The following is a 19538-nucleotide window of genomic DNA, read 5'->3' as shown; positions in this document are numbered from 1 at the left end:
CAGGAGTTCACGTTTCTGAAAGCTCAGTATGCTATGTAGGCAGTGAGTAGAGGGAAAAATAAGAGGAAAAACAAATTGTCAGATAAAGCTATTATCTGAAATGAACATCATAAGCTATAGCATTTAGCAATTACGTGTACTCCGACCTTAATGTGGGCAAAATTTGTTTTGATCTTGGTCTGTGTTAAGTAAGGAGTGCAAGATGTACGTCTGAAACAGAGACAGGTCCCTGTACTTAAATGTAGTACAAATATTTTAGGACAAGTTGCAGTGTTCTGAAAAACCTAAAAGTGTAAAAGAATAGCAATGTCCAATAGGAATGTTGTAGTTTACCATGGGACTGATTATTTCAAATATATTTTTCTTTGTCACATCTGTTGAGTAAAGTCTGTCTATAAGTTTATATATTTGAGTGCTGTGAATTTGTTGTTGCCTTTCTGTATAACTCAATAAAATTATTTTTTCTGTTAAAGATACTTTTTGTTGAATTCAGTTCTTTCTGTTGAATCTCCTTTGCTTGCATCTGACCTTTATTTATGTTGATTTTGCTTCATTTTTTTCATTTACCATGCTGTTCAGTTTTTGGATGCCAGAAGAACAAAGGTTTGTCCACTATTTACAGTAAATTTGTTTTTCAAAATTCAGTATTGCTTCTTGTGGGGTTTTTGGTTTGCTTTTTAGAGATACAGTAATCCTGTTTACTAAAGTTGTTCATAGCTTTAGCTTCCAAAATGAAAAACTGAAACCAACCAGGCCAACTCAGTCCCTCCCGAAATTCCCTTTTAATTATAGTGAGGCCCTTGTTTGACTTTATAAACAGCAGTACTGTTGAGCACCACGAAGAGCAGATTTCTCTTTACTCTATGAAGTAATTTAGAAAACATGGAATACTGAGTCTTTGAGCTTTGTAGGTACACATTGATTGTTCTAATGGATGTGTCATTGCCTAGTGCTTGTGTTTGTTACTGTTAATTTTATCTGTAGCTGACATTATTTTGTGTCTGTGTATGCTTTTTTCTTTCTAGAAGTGCTTTAAAGATTTCATTACAAATATTTTCACCTGCATTTGATATTTTATAAGGTCATTTGGTATACATTCATTACTAATTCTAATGACTTTTTGTAACAGCATAGAACAAAACTTTAATCAAATACTAATTGTACATTCAGATCCTAGGCTAATTTTTTCTCTTTCTTCTTCTTTATTGCAGCATCTGCAAATGACAATCCAGGCACTTCAAGATGAGCTTAGAACCCAGAGAGACCTTAACCATCTTCTCCAGCAAGAAAGTGGGAACCGAGGGGCTGAGCATTTTACCATTGAGCTCACAGAGGAGAATTTTCGAAGACTTCAGGCAGAACATGACAGACAAGCTAAAGAGCTCTTCCTGCTGCGAAAAACTCTAGAAGAAATGGAGCTTAGGATTGAAACACAGAAGCAAACACTAAACGCCAGAGATGAATCAATAAAAAAGCTTTTAGAAATGTTGCAAAGTAAAGGTTTGCCTTCTAAAGGAATGGAAGATGACAATGAGAGAACTCGAAGGATGGCAGAGGCTGAATCTCAGGTTAATCATTTAGAAGTTATTTTAGATCAGAAGGAGAAGGAAAACATGCATCTCAGAGAGGTAATGAAAAACTCATTTGTTTAAAATACATATTTTTGTTAAAAATAGTCATGGAACTTGTTGTTTTAGAACAATGATTAGAGTATTGAAGTGTTTTCTTTATGTGGTCTAATTTTTTGATGAAAAGGATAGCATGCATTTGTTTTACATCTATAATAAGTACTCAGCAGGACTATGAAATTGAAAGCAAGAATAAGAAAATACCAAAGAGAAGTAGGTATATTTGGGCTTATTGTCTCTGAAATGTTGCTTTGCAAAGTTTCTTTATCCTTTCATTTTGACTAAGTGATATCTGGCAAGTGAAGACTAGACCTACTGAAGAGGGAAGTAACACCTGTTGCTGCTCTAACTAAAGAGTCATGAGTGCACGCTACCTTTGTGTTGGATTTTTATGCCTCTGGTGTTCAACAAGAGTGCTTTAAAATCATTTACCCTCCATATAAACAAAGACTTCTGCCTATGTGTATTTCTAATGTATTTTCATGTGGGGATACTCCAATTTTTTACATAAATATACCATAATGCCACTTAAACCATAATTTACCATAATGTCAATTGAAACATAGTGCTGCTGTCTGTGCTCTACTTTGAGAAAACCTAAATTTGATCCCAAGCCCACCTGCACCAGCTGCCCACATCACTTTTAAATGCATTTTTGGGACTGGATTTGGGATGATTGGATTAGTACAATTAATTGAAAGAAAACCTGGCCTGGTGTCAAACCCATCTGCCCCTTTAGATCCCAGCAGTGTTCTCATGTGACTCTGTCAGACAAACAAGGCAGGGCCAGTCTTCCTCACAAAGACCCTGCTAAGGAGGGTGAACATTTTCAGGGAGGTTGTGTACAACCTACACGCAGCAAGGGAAGTCAGAAGAAATATGTCTGTTCGCTTAGAAACTCAGCAGCAGTGTGGTCACTAAAAACATCAATTTGCCTGACAGATCAAAGTGCAAAATGAAATTAGTGCAAGAATTAGTGCTCGAGGTTAAGAACATCTATTTACATCTGGAGACTGTTGTCAAAATATTTTCTTTGCTGTGGACAAATTATTTTATACTTAGCTTATGTTCTTCTCTAACCTAGAATATGTATTGAGGACTCAGTTTCTGCTGCCCATTTGAAGCTTAGAAAGTGGAAAACTTTGTGATATACTTCAGTAAAGTTTTCTTGTGAAGGTGTGGATCCTGAATCTTTTCACGGGCAGAATTTTAATTAAAATTGATGTGATGTATTGATGGATTCTGAAAAGAATTGCATAAGGAGCTAATGATACTGAATTTGTGATGAGGGAGGCTTGTGAAACAAGTTCTGTAAACTAGCAGACAGGTTTCTGGATTTAGGTCTTCATACACTGTGTTTTCAAGGATGGGTGATTGTGTGATTGTATTTCATCTGTTGTATCAGTGCCAGTTAAGCTTGTGAACCCTAATGTGGCTATATATGGGACATGAGGAAATTTGAAGAAAGTTTCTAGTGAGAATGGTTATCAAGGACAGTGAGAAACAGAACTAAATTGAGCTTGAAAAATAGACAAAATGTAAGCTTCCAAGTAAAGTCCAATTGACATCCAGTCTTCTGTTTAGTCCAAGGCATGCTGAAAGGAGATAATATTGCTGCCTGTAGACTATGCATGTCTCTCCTGTATTTATACTGAATTAATTTGGTGTTCCTCCTAGTTGTTCTCAGGGGCAGGGAAAACATTATTTCTTCCTCAGTTTATATGAGAATATAGAAGTTGTCTTTTGTCTGGAGTGCTGCAAGTATACAATGGGATTTACTGCTCATGACATGCTGATATACCTTGCTAAGTGGTCAAGGTTTACAATCTTACTAGATTTGTTGCCTGGAATCTGTCCCAGCCAGATTGGCAGGAACCGTCTAATGTTTTGGAGATTTCGGCTCACAATTTCCTTCTTTTTCTAAGAATTCAAGGCTTTGGGTGCAGTCTCTCTCTTCAGCTCTCTTTCTGTTGCACATAGTATTTACAGGTTTTATTTTTATTTATTTTTTTAAGTTTCTGCATATTTGAAGTTTGTTGTAGGGAACTTGGAAATATAATGTGTAGGCTGTAGGAACTCTTTAGAAACAAAATATTTTAGTAGGTGCCTGTTTGTATAACCAGGACTCTAGATATTGTTGTTCTGGTGGACTCTTGGAAAATGTACTGAGGTTCAAATTTTTTCTTTTCCTTTCTTGTTATGGAAAGTTGTCTGCATGCTTTGAAGTAACGTCAGACATTATGTATAGTTTAAAAGCATTACGTATTTGCTAAAAGTCCAAATAGATCACCCTTTGATCATTGTGTAGCTTGGTAAATCCTTGTTCTGCAATTCATTTGAATTTCTGTCTCTGCTTTTAGGCTTCATCCTGCATGGTACAGGTTCTCAATATGATAAACCAGAGGTTACTGGGTTAAATCTTATGCAGCAGCCTGCCCAGTGGATTGATTTTTTTTCTGTAACTAGTGTTTGTAGGTTTTCATCCAAACTGTGTAAATTACCTGGCAGAGTTGCTGACCTTTTTTTTTTTTCCTGAGAATGCTTTAAAAGTAAGCTAGAACTTGGATACATTTTAATAAATTTCATTCATTAATTATTTAATATTCACTCAAATTTTGTTAATCTTTCTATACCTTTAACAAAATATTTGTCATTTTAGAACATCATCTAAAATATTCTGCTGTCTTTATTTTTACAGGTTGGAGTGTAACTCAAATGTTGAGTGTATTCTGAGAAACTAGTATTGAGTCGTGTAATGTTCTGTTGCATCAAATTCTGGGTGGCTGTTTCTTCTCTTTAATTAGTTTTGCTATTTTATTTCTGCTGCTGCACTTGAAAGTCTCTGTGTTAGGGGAGGTTGAGTGGAAATTTTCTTCATGGAAAGGGTTGTTGAACACTGGAATGGACATCTTGGGGAAGTGGTGGGGTCACCATCCCTGAAGGTGTTCAAGAAATGACTGGGTCTGGCACTCAGTGCCATGGTCTGATTGACAAGGTGGAGATTTTCAAAGACTTTGGACTTGATGATCTTGAATGTCTTTTCCAACCTTAACCACTTGGTGATTCTGTGAAACAAGGATGATAAAATTCTGTGCAGCATCATATAAAATTATTCAACAAATAGGGTTTCTGTGTGTGTCAGTTTACCTTTACAATGATAGGTTCTGCTGTAGCTCTCAGCAGAAAGAGGGCTGTCTGTGGAGAAGAAGTTAACATGATGCAAATGAAGTTTAACATAGAAAAAAATTAACTGACGATTACTGATTTTATACAGTCTCAATGCTACATAAAAATGTAGTGTAGAGATAGACTTCTCATAAGCCCCTTGCTGTTGGTATTTAATGGAAAATTACTTTGGATCTGAATTTTTCAGTTAATGAAATCTAATTGTATGCCAACCTAGCTGAAGAAAGGTCAAGGTTACATGTATTTTGCTGAGCTTTTGACCATGCTTTCCCCTAATGCAGCTGTAATTTTCTCTCTTAAGCTGTCCATTTCTTTGTGCTTTTAAACAGTGCAAAGCTGGATTTTCTTCTTTTGTTAATTCATTTTGTTTATTTTTTAGATAATTCAACATGGTAGTGTAAAAAGCTATTAATAATCACTGGTGGGTGATATTTTGACCGAACCAGACCATCAAACTACCATGTTGTGAGAGAAACTGAAGCAAGTGGTCTTGAAACATTGGGAATTAAGGACAACCTCTTCAGCACACTCATATCTCAAATGAATTTCAGTTCTCTCTCCTTGACCTGCACTCCCTAAGAACTTGTCCTACAAGGAATTGAATAGTAAGGGAGATGTTATTTGTTGTGCCACAGCTGCTTTTTTCTAGCTGGTAACTTTTTCAAAGTTCACTTAACCAGTTAGAGAGAAATAACTTTGTGTCTGTAAGCCTCTACCACCTTGTCAATTATTAATTTTCTGCCCCTTTCACACAATAATGCACATTACCAGAAATAAAAATCCTACTGTTCTGATTGGCTGGATATCCAAGAATCATGGAAAAATTTCTTGTTTATAAAGCCATTGATTGCTTCTTGCCCTTGCCCCACCACCCCCATGAGTAGCCTCAGCAGAATTTCATAATTATAGCTGCCTTCAAAGATCTGGATTTTCTCCAGGTTTTAGATGGTATTTCTTGGAGAAAATACAGGCGAGAGTTGTGGAATTGGCTAGTGTACTAGAGGCAGAGAAATAACTCCAGAAAATAAAACAATCTTTTTTTTTTTCTTTATTTGCTTTCACATTCTTAGGAGATACAGACTAACTGTGATGTGTTGACTTTCTGGCTCGCAAAGATTGTACTTTTCTGCAGTGTGCAATGCACAATTCTTTAAACTTTGTTTCACAGAAGCAAACTTGTGATGACAGTTTTACTCAAACTTTGTGTTTGAGGGCCTTAGAAATGGCAAATGTGAAGCCCATTATACAGCAGAAAGAGAATAAAGCTGAAGTTGGAATCCTGCTCTTTTACAGGAATAGCAAAGGATGTTAATGTCAGCAAGGTTCACTGAAATGTTGGGAAATAAGCTGTGCAAAAAATGGGGTTAGATTTTTTTCCCCTGTATCAAGGAGTTTAAAATCTAGGCAATAAGCTTTCACAGGGATAGCTGAATTCCCAGCTTGGAGAGAGTTATTGCAAAGGTTTCCTTAGTTCCTAATTCACAAAGCAAGAGAGAACAAATGTAGCTCTGAGTAATGGTGTGAGCATGTGTTTCTGCTTCAGTTTGAGAGATGTAGCTCTGTTTCATGCTTTCTGAGGATTTCTGCCCAGATTGCACTTGGTTTTCCATCACTGTTAGACTGAATCCTATGCCTTTAACGCCTTTAACTAAATTCACTCAAGTATTTTTGTTAGTGTTTTTCAAAGACAGATGAAATTTATTGTTGATTTCTGAAAACAAACAAACAAACAAAACAAACAAAAAACCAAACCAAAACACCAAAAAACAAACAAACAAACAAAAAAACCCAAAAAAGCTCTTACTTTGATAAAGAAATTAATGTATCCTGCCAGGAACAAAGTGGTCTTTGAAGTACACTGAAGAAAAAGAACATTCTTGGTCTGATAGTGGTTGAAAATCTGTCTTAAAGCCGTAATGTCATACTGTGGCTTTCTTCATGTTCAGAATTAAATATCACTAAATATACATTCCTATCAGAAAATATAAGATGCCTGCCTTAAAGTTCTTCAATTGGTTATCACATGTCTCTTCTAGAATTTTAAATAAACATTTGTTTCTCTATAACTTTGGGAGAACTGTAGGTAAAATGGGGATTTTATCATGTGGAAATCTAGCACAGATGTTTGGTATTAATTTTTTTTAAACATAGTGACCACACATTATTTACCCTAAGTACCATTAAGTATTTTTTTATTATTGCTATTAAAATCTTGCCTAAGGCAAAGTCCCACTAAGTCTCTAGTGAAGTCAAATGTTGAAATTCCAGCAAGTATTTTATTATATATACATGCATGTATATTACACATGCCCTCTCTGTACAACATACAATTTCATTAAAACAAATTCTGAGATCATATAGGATTTTATATACACATTTTAACTCTTATCTAGCATGTATTCTTAAAATAATGTTGCTCATGGTTTAAAGTTACAGCTTTTTTATATTTAGTAGAAAGAAAAATAACACATCTTTATAATAATTTAAAGTGTACTTCTAAACTTTCAAGGAGTTTTTTAAAACTTTGTTCTATCTTTGAACTCAACTTGGTCAAATAATGAGGGCTGCTTGATAGGATTTGAACTGCCATCATGAATTAGTTATTGCATGTTTTTAAAGTTATTAATGGAGCAAAGTTCCTTCTTCCACTATGAATAGAGCAGATGCCTTGCAGACGTTTGGTGTTTACTGTAAATGTCTTACACTGGAGCCAGTAGTAATTTACTAAGGAAATGTTTTATTGACACCAAACGTTTCTTCCCTGAATTTGGTTACACTGATTAACAACCATTCTAGACTGAGCTTTTTTATTAGGTTCATTAGTACCTCTTTCTTTTTATTTCTCCTGCCTCTACTCAAAATATAATTCTTATCATTTAATAGAAAGACAGTTGCTTTTTATCAAAATATCAATAGTGATATGTGTTTTTAAAGTGACTCTTTAAGTATCCAGAAGGACTTTGTAGTGTTGGCAGTTGCTGGAGGCATGAGAAAGTAGACAGAACCTGATTATGCTCTAGAGAATAGTTGTTACTTCTAACGTAGCCCATTCAGATTTTGCTATGTCCTGTGATATTCTTGCCAGGGTGCTTGGTTGCAATATTTTTTTAAATCCATGAGGGATTGGAAAGCTTTGTTCATTTAGAAATCAATTCCTTTAAAAGCAGGATTGACCTCCATGACACCACCACCAGTAGTTTGGAATCTCATATATGAGAAAGCAGTTTCAAACTGCCATGTCCCATAGTAGCAACTAAAAGAATTATTTTTGGAAAAGAGAAAAAACAGATCCATAAATAAGCTGGAATTCTGTACCTTTCCATGTGTGGAGGTGATCAGTATTTGATTCTGCCAGCATTCCTGGAAAGTGTATCTTTTAGAAGGCAATCTGGGGACTGGCTTGAATTGCTGTAATTCAAGTATTGTCCCCAGACATAAAATACCGTCTTTGCAAGGCTCTTTGCTCAGTTCACACGTTTACTACTTTCTGGTTCTGTGTCAAGATTTTGGAGACAAGCCACAATGAAATGGAGAAAAAATAAGTTTTGGTTTCTTTCATATTCTGTGTTCTGTAAACATGCTGCTACTCATTTCTGTGCCAATAATTTCATTATTCTATAATGTAATTAGCTTTCTCTTAGCTTCATCTTCCTGTCCTTTTTCATATGAATGACTATAGCTTATGGATGTGACTCAGAGCTCAGACATGTTGATGTGCTTTCCCAGAATCAGAACTGAATTTTCAGGGAAGGGGAAAGTTGGCCACCCTTGAATTCCAGCGTACACTTATCTGATTTAGACCCTCTGTGTTAGCTATGTTGAGACTCCTTTGTCCTAGGAAACGTTCAGCCTTTTACCTGGACTGGAAATCCATGTATTTTTACATGAGCTGGAGATCCAAAATGGCAACATACCAAGCTCCTGACAGTCTCTATCTGTATATATACATATATATGTATGAACACACTTTTTCCTTTGCAAGGATGCAAAGACTCAAAAGAAGAAAACGTTTTTTCATCTTTAAAAACAACCTCCTCCCTCCTCCACCCCCCTGGTCTGCTAAAAAAGAAGTTTTTAATTTGCTAGGTTTTTTTTTCCTTGTATACGTCTAAACTCTGTGTAAGAAAATGAGTTTTGCCTTGGTATGTGCTGACCCTTACTAAAAATATTTAGTAATAACAGTGGAAGTTTTATTGTAGGTAATAGAACACAGCTAATAATGTAAACCCTTTCTAAAGTTTCACCTAAAACTCAGCTTGATGAAGGAAAAGTGTAATGTTAGATTAAACTATTTAACAAAACAATATATCTGATTTAGTTAATAGCTGATCATATCCTAATTTTATACATGTAGCAATTGACTTGTGAGACAATCCTGATGATGGGAATTTTTTTTGGTTGTTAACAGTTTGAGGCTGATATTCCAATATGGTTATAAGAGTCTCAATGTATTTATGCACAAATACAAAATTTGATAATGGCTATAAATATATTTCATTTCTCTGTAAAGATTTGGCTAAAATATTGGTGAATAACCCCAATGTGCTTTGAAAGACAAATATGTGGATATGTTTGAAAGCCCTGAAGACAACATTCTGGTGGGTTTTTTTGGTTTTCTTTCTGTGTGTCAAAGGAGGTCAATGAGATTGACTGATTTAAGGGGAATACGATTAGACTTGAGAGAATAAAGGTATCCAGACTTGGTTACTGCTTGGTTACACTGTTGGAAGGAAATAGTTTGCTAGAACTTTTCTGTAGGTGGAACCAATGTCTTCACTTGGTTTATTTCCATTTATCATTATTTCTCCCTGAAACATAATCCTTCACAAAACAAAACAATCCAAATGTTTTAGAGCTGTTTATGTCTAATGAGTATATTTAGAATAGTTACTGGTTCTGCATGTCCTTCATTGCCCTGCTTTTTACGCAATTTACTTGAATGTGTTCTTTCTAAATACACATTTTGTGTTTTCTCCTAGAGACCTGTGATAATGGAGGATTTTTTTACATAGTCTAAGTTCCACTGATATTACTAAAAAAAAGAAAAATAATATAATAATTGACAGAGAAATGCTTAGCTGATGGCTGTACTTCGTGGTGTTTCACTGACTTCTGGCTGCTGTATCCTCCATTAACAAAGTTCTTATGCTGCTATTGCTCTGCAATGTTGTCTCATTCCTAATTCCATCCAAACCAGCATTTTTTGGGAAAGACTTCCAAGTGAGGCTAGTAAGGGGCCATTTATTAAAGGGAATGAGCTTCACACAACTTTCTGCTTAAAATATGTGTATGGAGAATGCATTATTTTTAGTTGATAATAGATAATTAACATCTAGTTATCTCTTTTTTTTGTAGTCACACTGTGTTAATTGGCTTTGGCTCTTACACATTTAATTTCCCTAAATATAAATTTATGTATAAAAGCACATAGATATTAGGTTTTAGATTTACAACAATGAATATAAGCTAAAATATGTGGGTTTATTTATCTTTAGCTGATTATTTGACTCAAAATTAAATATTGGAAAAATACTTCTCTAATACATGATCTTTAGAAAGAGAACTTTAGGAATTTCTCATTTCATGGGATCTTTTCACAGCAAGTTCCTGCAAACACTGAGTTCGTTAAATTTCTACTTTTTCATTATCTGCTGAATTTTTGGAAGGTTTATTAACTAAAGCATTGGTCTTCAGATGATGAGTAAGAAACAGTGCATTGATTTCTAGGTATTTGAAAGTAAGGGGAAAAAATACGAGGCCCTAAATAATTCCTAAAAGTCAGCCAGTAGCTAGCTTGAAGATTTGCATCCTTCACGTAGAGCAGGAAGGCACTAGATGGCTCTCTTGAATGAGATTTGTTTCAGTCTTGTTTTCATAGACAACCTCACCCTATTTGTTATATTTCATTGGTCATTTTACAATGGTAGTCAATGCAAAGACAATTCCACACGGATTTTATTTTGATCTGTGATCTGAATGCAGTTTAGAGCAGCTAAGTCTAAGAACCAAAGCAAGGAGACTGAAATGGATAGTGTCCAGCTTTCTACAGAAAATCAGGAATGCAGTCTGAAGAGGTTAGTGGAATTTGGTCCCAATGTGTTAGTCAAGGATTGTAATTTGATTTACAAAAGTGAAAGAGCAAACTAAGGTTTCATTTTCCTCTTTGAATGGGTTGGAGTTTCACCATATCTGCTCCGATACTGCAACTGCCAAAACACATCTGAAAGCACATCGGGGAGCCAGCAGTGCTCATTTCAGGTGTTAGCAAGTTTTTAGCTGTGCTGAATTAAACCACAGCCTCTGTCAGCTTGGGGCACCAGTGAGACACTGGGCCCTCCCATGGCTCCAACATTCCTTGTTTCGATATCTGGAGGAAGAAGCTGCCATTTAAAAGAACAGTGTTTCCACAGAGAGAGCACACTCGTCTGCTATATCTTAAGAATCATAGGCAATGTCATTGCTGATGAACTTTTCTGTCCCTAAATATGAGTAATTAAGCATGTTGCTATTTGCTATTTCATAAGTGATTGTGCAGGTGTCAAATAGATGAGAACACCCAATATACTATCTGCTCAATTGTTGTCTTTGCTGCCATCTATTAAATATCTGTTTTGGTGAAGAGTTACAGTATCCTTGGGGAATTGCCACTCTGATAATTCCCTAAGACGTAGCAATCATTTTCTTTTTCTTTTTTGAATTATTTTATTTTTTTACCTCACATGAAAGATGCCTGTGCAGGTTTCCATAGCTTGAGCAACATAATGATGAACAAAGTTGTGGTGGAGAATTTTTCTGATTTTGTAGTGCCTTTACACATACACATCACAAACAACTTTTTCCCCTTGTAAAGCTTTCTCATAGAGGAAGCAAAATCTATATTCTATTTAAAAATGTACCATTGTAGCAAAGGGGGAAGGGTTTTAATAGCAAATGCATTGTTATCCCAATAAAAATGTTGGTCTGTTTCAGAGCCTTGGTGGACTGAACACCTGCATGTTTGAGTCAGAACAATCAGTTTGTTCTCACTTGTTCCTGATCTGCCTGGAGAGAGTAATTTCAGCTCTCAACTTGCAGATGGCATATTTTCACATAGGAGGACATGTGGCAGAGAAAAGATTTTCTGCTGATAACAAGTTTCAGAAACCATTATCAAAAAAATGTTACCTTTCAGCCTCTTAACAGTATCATGAGTGTTTACAGAGGTCTTGGCAGTGCTTACTTCCCATCTGCATCATTAAGTCACAGGAAGATTGGCCAGAAAAAGGAATTCTTAGCAAGAGATTGGGAACAGACAAGCATAGACCCCCAGGAAAAAAGTTCATTTTAACACCAACTCAGATAATAGAATTTATCAAAATAATAGTGGGCTTCAGGATGGTAAGATAGAGCTTCTGGAAGGATTCCAAGTTGGGGCTACTTTGATCATTTTTTTCCTCTCTGTCCTTCAGCAGGAAGGGTTTCTTGTCTCTGTCACATGTATCTGGAAGCTAGGTGCCATGCACAAAATTTTTCTTTAATTTATTAACTTTTTTTTCTGAATGGCTTGCTTTTCAGGAAAGTCTAAAAAAATACTGGTTTAAACATCCAGAAAACCTGAGTGTTTTTTGTGTCTGATAGAAAAAATAGAACTGGAACATTTCATAAAAATTTCCCTTTTATTTCTTTGGAAACAAGTTTATGAATACATTATTAGCAGGGTGAGTATTCCCAGTATATGAATGTATGGTGGTTGAACTTTACAAGCATCTTTCCTTCAATTTCGTGGTGCTTTAGGTCTAATGTCAAATGTATTTGAATATTGCCTATGATCCCTTCCTGCTAGAGTCATTGGGCAGAATAACAGTGACAAATTCCATAAATAAGGGGAAGTGTGGGCTGTCCAATTACAAATACTTCCAAACACAGTTTAGAACTGGTATGTGCATTATGATATTGTGATATTTGTGAAATGCTTACTAGTTATTAACAAAATACTGACATGTTGAGCAGAAGCTCTCCTAGAAAGACGAGCAAAAGAGCTAGCTTAATATATTTAGTTTGCCAGCTGTAGGAGTTATGCAATTTTTTTGGTAGTTATTTACTACAGGAAAGCAAAATTTAGGCAATTTACAGCATGATGGAATTTATGAAGAAAGCTTTTTTCAGATTGTAATAGGTTTTATACATGATTTGAATAATTGCATTTGCTATTATGACAGCTAAATTTATTTGACTGTGTTTCCTCCAGGTCAAAATTATGTATTGTAAACTTGGCAGTCATTAGTGTTTCTGGTCTTTCACTGGACTGCTGCAACTTGAGGTTGCAGTGACTCGCGGCTTTATGAAAAACCTTCAAGAATTCTCTTTCTGCGAGAATGTCCTCCCCTCCTTTTTCAGAGCTGAGTTGAATACTCCAGATCTAATGTGTTGAAGTTTTGTCTACCATCCCTTTTCCGTTTCACTTTGAAGGAGGAATTCAGCAATAACAGTATCAGCCAGTATAAGGCTGAAACAATTGAGACTTTTCTGTGAGACTTTTGCCTCACTTTGGTATTTACTGTGTCTTATCATCAGGTCATTGTGATGAAGCTGTACTCAAAATTTTTGCCCAAGGCAAGTTTCAGAATTACACATTTAATCAGGTTATATGCTAACCTGTATTCCTTTTGAGACACATTCAAAAAATGAGAAAACTACTCGGTACTTTTAGAGATCAGAAAAGCCTTTTTATTTGAAGTTTTGGAGCCCTTCTTCCCCGAACTGTTAGTCCTAGACTAAGAACAGCTTAAAAATTGTACTGTCTCTCTGAATACCTTTGAATTACTGTAAAGTATCTGTCTCTGAATACATTCAGAACTTTTCTTTCCTGAAGTGTTAAATAGTGCTTGGGGTTCACTGAGAGGTAAACACCAGGACAAGCAACTTGGAAAAAGCGAAGTCTACAAGCTTGTCTGTCCATTGGATTTCTTTGAGGTGTTTTGACCCTTTCTATATTCAACTTCACACCCTACTCCACTCTTATCTGTACTTGGGACACAAAGATCAGCAGCAGTCATGCCTTCTCTTCCCTCTTCCATGCTGGGAGTGTAGCCCTGATGCAGGTGCAGAGTAAGTGGCAGCTGTTTTAGCTCTGTTCCAGGTGTGTGAAGCACAGCAGTAACTTTGTGTGGCTGCCTGGCTCTCACACCTGCCTGGCTGCACATCTTGGACTTCAGTTATTTTCCAGCCTCCTCAAAATTACTTGTGAGTGACAGCTGCGTCTAGATAAATACAAACAGCATACACAAAATCCATGTCAATGTACAGGTTATGAATCTTCCTTTTCCAAGTGAATTTCCTGGCTACAGGAATATAGTATTCTATGTAGAGTAATATACCATATATAGCATCATATATAAAGTGATATTTATGATATTAATGGATCTGTAAAAATGTTTTGGGGGATGATTTAGTATTGGTTCTCTTGTATGATAGGAGTACTATGTGAAATGTCTCATGAAAAAGATGGATTCTAAAGACAGTCAAATTTTCTTTTAAAGATATTTTTAGACAAGTATTTTATTTTTCCTCCAGTGTAAATTCAAACTTGTGTGTATTGCATCCATAGGTGTTTTCTAATAATTCTGAGACAGTGATAATACCAATACTTCTATCATGAACATTTCCAAATGCAAAAGTAACTTTTCTTTAGTGACACAATAAAATTTATATACATGTTAGAAAGAAGAAAATGTTTTGAGTGTAGGAATGTAATTCTCTATAGAACACCTATTTTGTTTTCAGAAATAAAATTGTACTGTCTATATTTTGCACTAATTCTGTCTTTTGCATGTCTTCAGAGTTCTGGATGTCTAAACTGTACCTTCCAACATTTAAGATTTGAAGCACTACACATCCTGATTCCTGGTGTAAAAATAAATTTAAAAATTGACACTTCCTGTGAAAGAGAGGTGATACATACACACAGCATTTTGTAACTGTGGAGTCTCTTACAGAACACCTGGTAGTTGTGGAAATGTACTTCAGAAAATAGATTTTCCAATGCTTTCTTGAGTGAACAGCCTATCAAAAGCTTGCTATTAAAAGGAAATATCTTTAAAAGTTTTCATTGTATTCTCAGCTGTGTTAAACCAAATTATTAAGAGAGGATTTATGCACTCTGGTACCTGAACAAAGTAATTTGTATTGGGATTGTTCAATGTGCTGACAGAACTGGACGTCATTATTTCATTACACTCGTATTTCTTGTTCCTGGCAAGTTCCTGAAGGACATGAGATTTTAGATGTTGTCACACTCTGGGACAGTCTCACCTAACCTGGAAACCAGCAAGATAAAAAAGGAGGAAATGGCCTGTAAAGAACAAAGTTCTTTGGGATTTTTCACGAACTGGTTGGGGATTTCTTGAAAAGGAACTGAATTAATGACTGATTGTGGAGGAAGGAGTGAAAATAATGAGGTGTCATTAATTTTTCAAAATTGTCAACACTACAGGTGATAACTGCAAGCAATATATTGCTTTGTCTTGAAAGCACATGTCAAAAGCTGTTTTAGATGTCATTGTACCATAACAGCTGAGCCAAAATACAGTGTGCTTATATATGAATCTGTTAATCTCATCTAATTTAATGCACTGAGAAATCAAGTCTAACTTTTTTGTTTGCTTTCTCTGTTGGGGTTAAATGAGCAAGCAAATCTTTGACTTTTTAGTGAAAGAAAGTCTGTCTTACTTTAAGCATTAAGATAAAATAGCAATGAATTAAAAGATGGTTTTAAACTATTTTTTTAGTAGCTCACGGACTGTTATAGTATGGGCCATGATTTATTTATTTATTTTTTAGTGGGCCACCTGTTCATTGCTGAATAGCAAGAAAACAGGAGAGGCAAAAATACCAGAAAGTAACTGAGAAAAGTCTTATACTGCATCTTGGTGGGTGGCATGTGAAAAATACAAGTTCTTCACTGACTTTTAGACTGTGTGTACATTATTGTAGCAGCGGAAGAATAGCTTTGGAGCTAAGAAGTTAGTACAGAGGATATTTTGGGGGCTTATATTGGATGGGGTTTTTTCATCTGTGCCCTTTCTTTTTGATATAAAGATCAAAATTAAAAGTCTGTAATATGTTTAAGACAAATTGTGCTAGAGATAATGATGGTTTTACAGAACAATTTCTATAGGCCATTAGGCTGTAGTGTTGCTCTTTCATAATTCCTATTACTACAATGCATTGTTTAGTTCATGCACACCATGTTTATTGCCTAAACAAAAATCCAGAGCATTTGAAAAGCTCATTTTATAGAGGCTTTGGAAAAATCTAATTATATGAGATAATGTGTTACGGTAATGCAAAAGCTTAAGTATAAAATACATTCACTTGTAACCTGAGAAGTGCCCAGACTGCTTTCTGTTAAATGTTTTCTGTTGGAAATTACTGGCATTAAAATCTCAGCAGTTTTTTTCTAATGAGAACAAACCCTTTAAACAATGCTTTTTAATATGATTTTGCTTAAAGTCTTGACAAAATCTAATTTCATAAGTTACAATGTTCAAGATGCTTTGTTTTCATATGATATCACCAGAGAAGTGGTCTGAGAAGTAGAAGTAAGATGTACCTCTTCCAGATTTGCCTGACTTCTTTGTCTCTGCTGATATTTTAGGGTATTTGGAACTTAATAGGATATGATCTTAATTTCTTTATGGTTGAGGGACACTGAGCAAAATTTGAGAAATAAATTTTAGAAAATAAAGCCCACACAAGATGTGTTCAGGGCCTGGACCTCTGAAGCCCAGTGAGCTTTATATGTATTCATGTGAAAATACAGCTTTTATGCTTTAAAAAAATGTGCAAAACTCTTAAAATCTGCAAAAACTGAGGGGAGAGTTTTCTTTGCGATACTTCAATATACCATAAGACTTCTAGCCCTCAAACTCTACTGAAATGGTAAATGCTTTTTCCATAGAACCTTGTGATTTTTTCAGAATTACTGGAAAGAAAACTCAATAGCTTTCTAGCAGTTTGACAGAAGCTCTGCATTCAGGGCAATATTCTGTTTCCCAAGTGGATATTTTAGGATGTCCAGCCCTAATGAAGGTAGTCAGTACAAGTGTGGAAGGGCAGAACGCACTCTGAGCATCCTCATTAAACTGAGTTCCAAGAGGAAGACAAAGAATGTTCTGTAATTCAGATATTTTCAGTTTTGAGCAAACGCTTTGTATCTTAGTGCTGGCAGTATTAGAGGCAATTCTGAATGTGTGCAGAAAGGAAGTGATGGACACCTGCAGTTCCTTCCACTGTTGAAAGGAATTTTTCACATAAATATTTTATTCTGAGTACCTATACTTAAAAATTACAATTAAATCTCTGAGAGACTTTGGAGATATCCTACCTTCCAGCTGTCAGAATATTCAGATCATTTGGTTTAAAGTGTCTCAGATTCTGAAGTCACAGGTTTTTGAATAGTGAGAGAAGCCCATGAGCTTCATTGTGTAATTTGGGTTGTAAGTTGGGTCTCTTCTCATTCAGGCTTGAAAGTTCTGGTCTACTGTCACCTCAATCCATATTTAATGACCTTATAGATCTAACCTAATAATAGAAGTAGAGTCCGCTTTTTCTTCACCTGGTATCTGCCGCTAAAGTAAACTTTCACAATTCAGATGGGTATAGGTAAATAATGATTAACTGCCAAATACGGATATAAACATCTGTATTTAGATGCTGGTAATTGAGCATGATCATGTTTAAACATTGTGCCTAGAATATTTGGTGTGCAAGTATGGGAAACCCTTATGACTATCAGGAAAGACCTACCTCATGAGTAAGACTGTTGAGTAATCTAAGGTAAAAATAATTGATATGAATCTTAATTATTGAAAAAAACCCCATCCCAAACCAACACAACAGTCAATCTCCTGAGAAATGCATAAGCAAAAACAGCAATGTGGCAAAAATTCTTTAATTCTAACCTCTATTGTTTATTGTGAATACATGATTGCAAACTAATTGTTTACAACCACATAAGCTGTGATAATTGAACTATTTTTAAAAGCTATTCTAATAGAAATTTGTTAGCATTATTATGCTCAGGAAAAGAGAGAAAGATATTGAGACTCAGTTTCTCTTCTTTAGTTCCTCTTCCTATAGATAGGAAAGAGAACCAACAAATGAAATTTAGAACCATGTCAGGTCTGGTTCCTGAGCAAGGAAATCCTCATTAACTTGACCATTTCTCATGTCATGAATGAGTCATTGATTAATTCAAAAGAACACCATAAAATGGTACTTGTTCTGTATGTAGGGATTGTTCTGTATGCATACATCTGCAGATGGGGAGAACATCAGGGTGTAGCAGAAGAACTAAAGGGGGCCCCTCAGGGTGGCCCATTCTTCCCGGTGAACCACAGAAGTTCTACCAGCCTTTCTGTGGTAAGTTTGCTCCAGTGAATGAATTATTTGTCAGTCACGCTCGTTTTTATGTTTGTGATCACAGAGCTAACAATTTGTGCATGTATCTGGGAATATTTTTGTTTTCTAATTTTTCAATTAAATTTACTTTATTGTTATATTTTAATTTTTGGTTTACTTTTTGTTTTAAGGGGTTGGATAATGATATGAGCTACAGATCAATTTAGGGTTCTTTCTCCCTTTTCCTGTCTTGCAGATTTTTAACATCTGGTAGGAAACGCATTGCATAGGAGGAAGGTCAGAAAAAGAAATTGATGATCCCAACTTGAAAGACTAAATTGAGGCAGGTAATGATGCAGTTCCTTGGCTTTGTATTTCTGCCTGTTTGATATGAGGCCTATATAGTGGCTGCTTCTTAGAATGCTGCATGATAGATATTAATGAAGTAGAGTACAGAATCACAATCATTTCACCTAATTGCTCTGTAAAATAAATTAAACCATTATTGTACCATTCTTTCTCTTAGATCACCCTATGATGAGCTCACGCTGTGTATCATCATTTGCCTCCCAGAAAGCACCAACAATAAGAGGATCAGAAGAAGCCTGCGAAAAGGATTACATTGCATTCATTTTTTTCTATGAAATTGTCCTTATGTTGTAAACGGTTCTAAAGAAAATGCTGTCATCCAAATGCAATAAGATGAAGAACTTACAATAAAAGTATATAAAATGTAGTTATTTTTAAGTATGTTTTTATTACAATAGCAAAGAAACTGTGGCGTTAGGTTTTTCATAGAATAATAAAAAAAACAAACTGTGTTGTCAGAAATATGGGGAGTGGAGGACTTGAACAGTGAAAGAGACAAGTGCAAATAAGAGATCTAATGTAGAATGATGCTTTAATGTTGGCATGTTTGCTACTAAATGAAAATGTTACATCCATTTCCTTTCTATTGCCTCTAAATACAGTAAGATCCTCATATTCACTTAACAGACTTGCACATGATTTAATCTGCAATGACTTTGCTGGGTGATGTCACTGACTAGAATTACACTTGTGCTGATGTAAATAAGGAGATAGCCAATCCATTGGTTCACAGAAACCTACTGAGAGCCAAGGTTCACCCTGAAATCCAGTCTTCTGAAAAAAGGCACAGAGCAATATCTAAATAGAAAATGAGTAATGCCTGTAAAGGGAGCCTGTATCATGCTGAGGTACTGACTGTGGGCCTGTTCCTGAAGATATTGCTGTTAAGGCAGGAGTTGATGCCAAGAATTCTTGACGTTTGTGGGATAAGTCCATCAATTGGCGTGATATGTGAAGAAGTGATTTTGAAAATGG

The 19538-nt window shown here is 35.5% G+C and overlaps 1 protein-coding gene and 1 long non-coding RNA gene across 2 annotated transcripts in view; both read left to right on the top strand.

Moving 5' to 3' along the window:
* ERC2 (ELKS/RAB6-interacting/CAST family member 2) overlaps positions 1 to 19538 on the top strand; it is a 302460-nt gene that overhangs the window by 53068 nt on the left and 229854 nt on the right. The window contains exon 3 of the mRNA XM_063411966.1: positions 1212 to 1628. Coding sequence (XP_063268036.1) covers positions 1212 to 1628 — 417 coding nt within the window. The remainder of the gene's footprint in view (positions 1 to 1211; positions 1629 to 19538) is intronic.
* Positions 14690 to 18930, top strand: LOC134558077 (uncharacterized). The gene is made up of 3 exons (XR_010082277.1): positions 14690 to 18215; positions 18451 to 18541; positions 18721 to 18930. It is a non-coding gene; the product is annotated as an uncharacterized LOC134558077 (long non-coding RNA).

This window comes from Prinia subflava, chromosome 14, assembly GCF_021018805.1.
Source record: "Prinia subflava isolate CZ2003 ecotype Zambia chromosome 14, Cam_Psub_1.2, whole genome shotgun sequence".
In the NCBI taxonomy this organism is placed as follows: domain Eukaryota; kingdom Metazoa; phylum Chordata; class Aves; order Passeriformes; family Cisticolidae; genus Prinia; species Prinia subflava.
The sequence above is the reverse complement of the archived record's forward strand: the minus strand, read 5'-3'. Positions and strand labels throughout refer to the sequence as shown.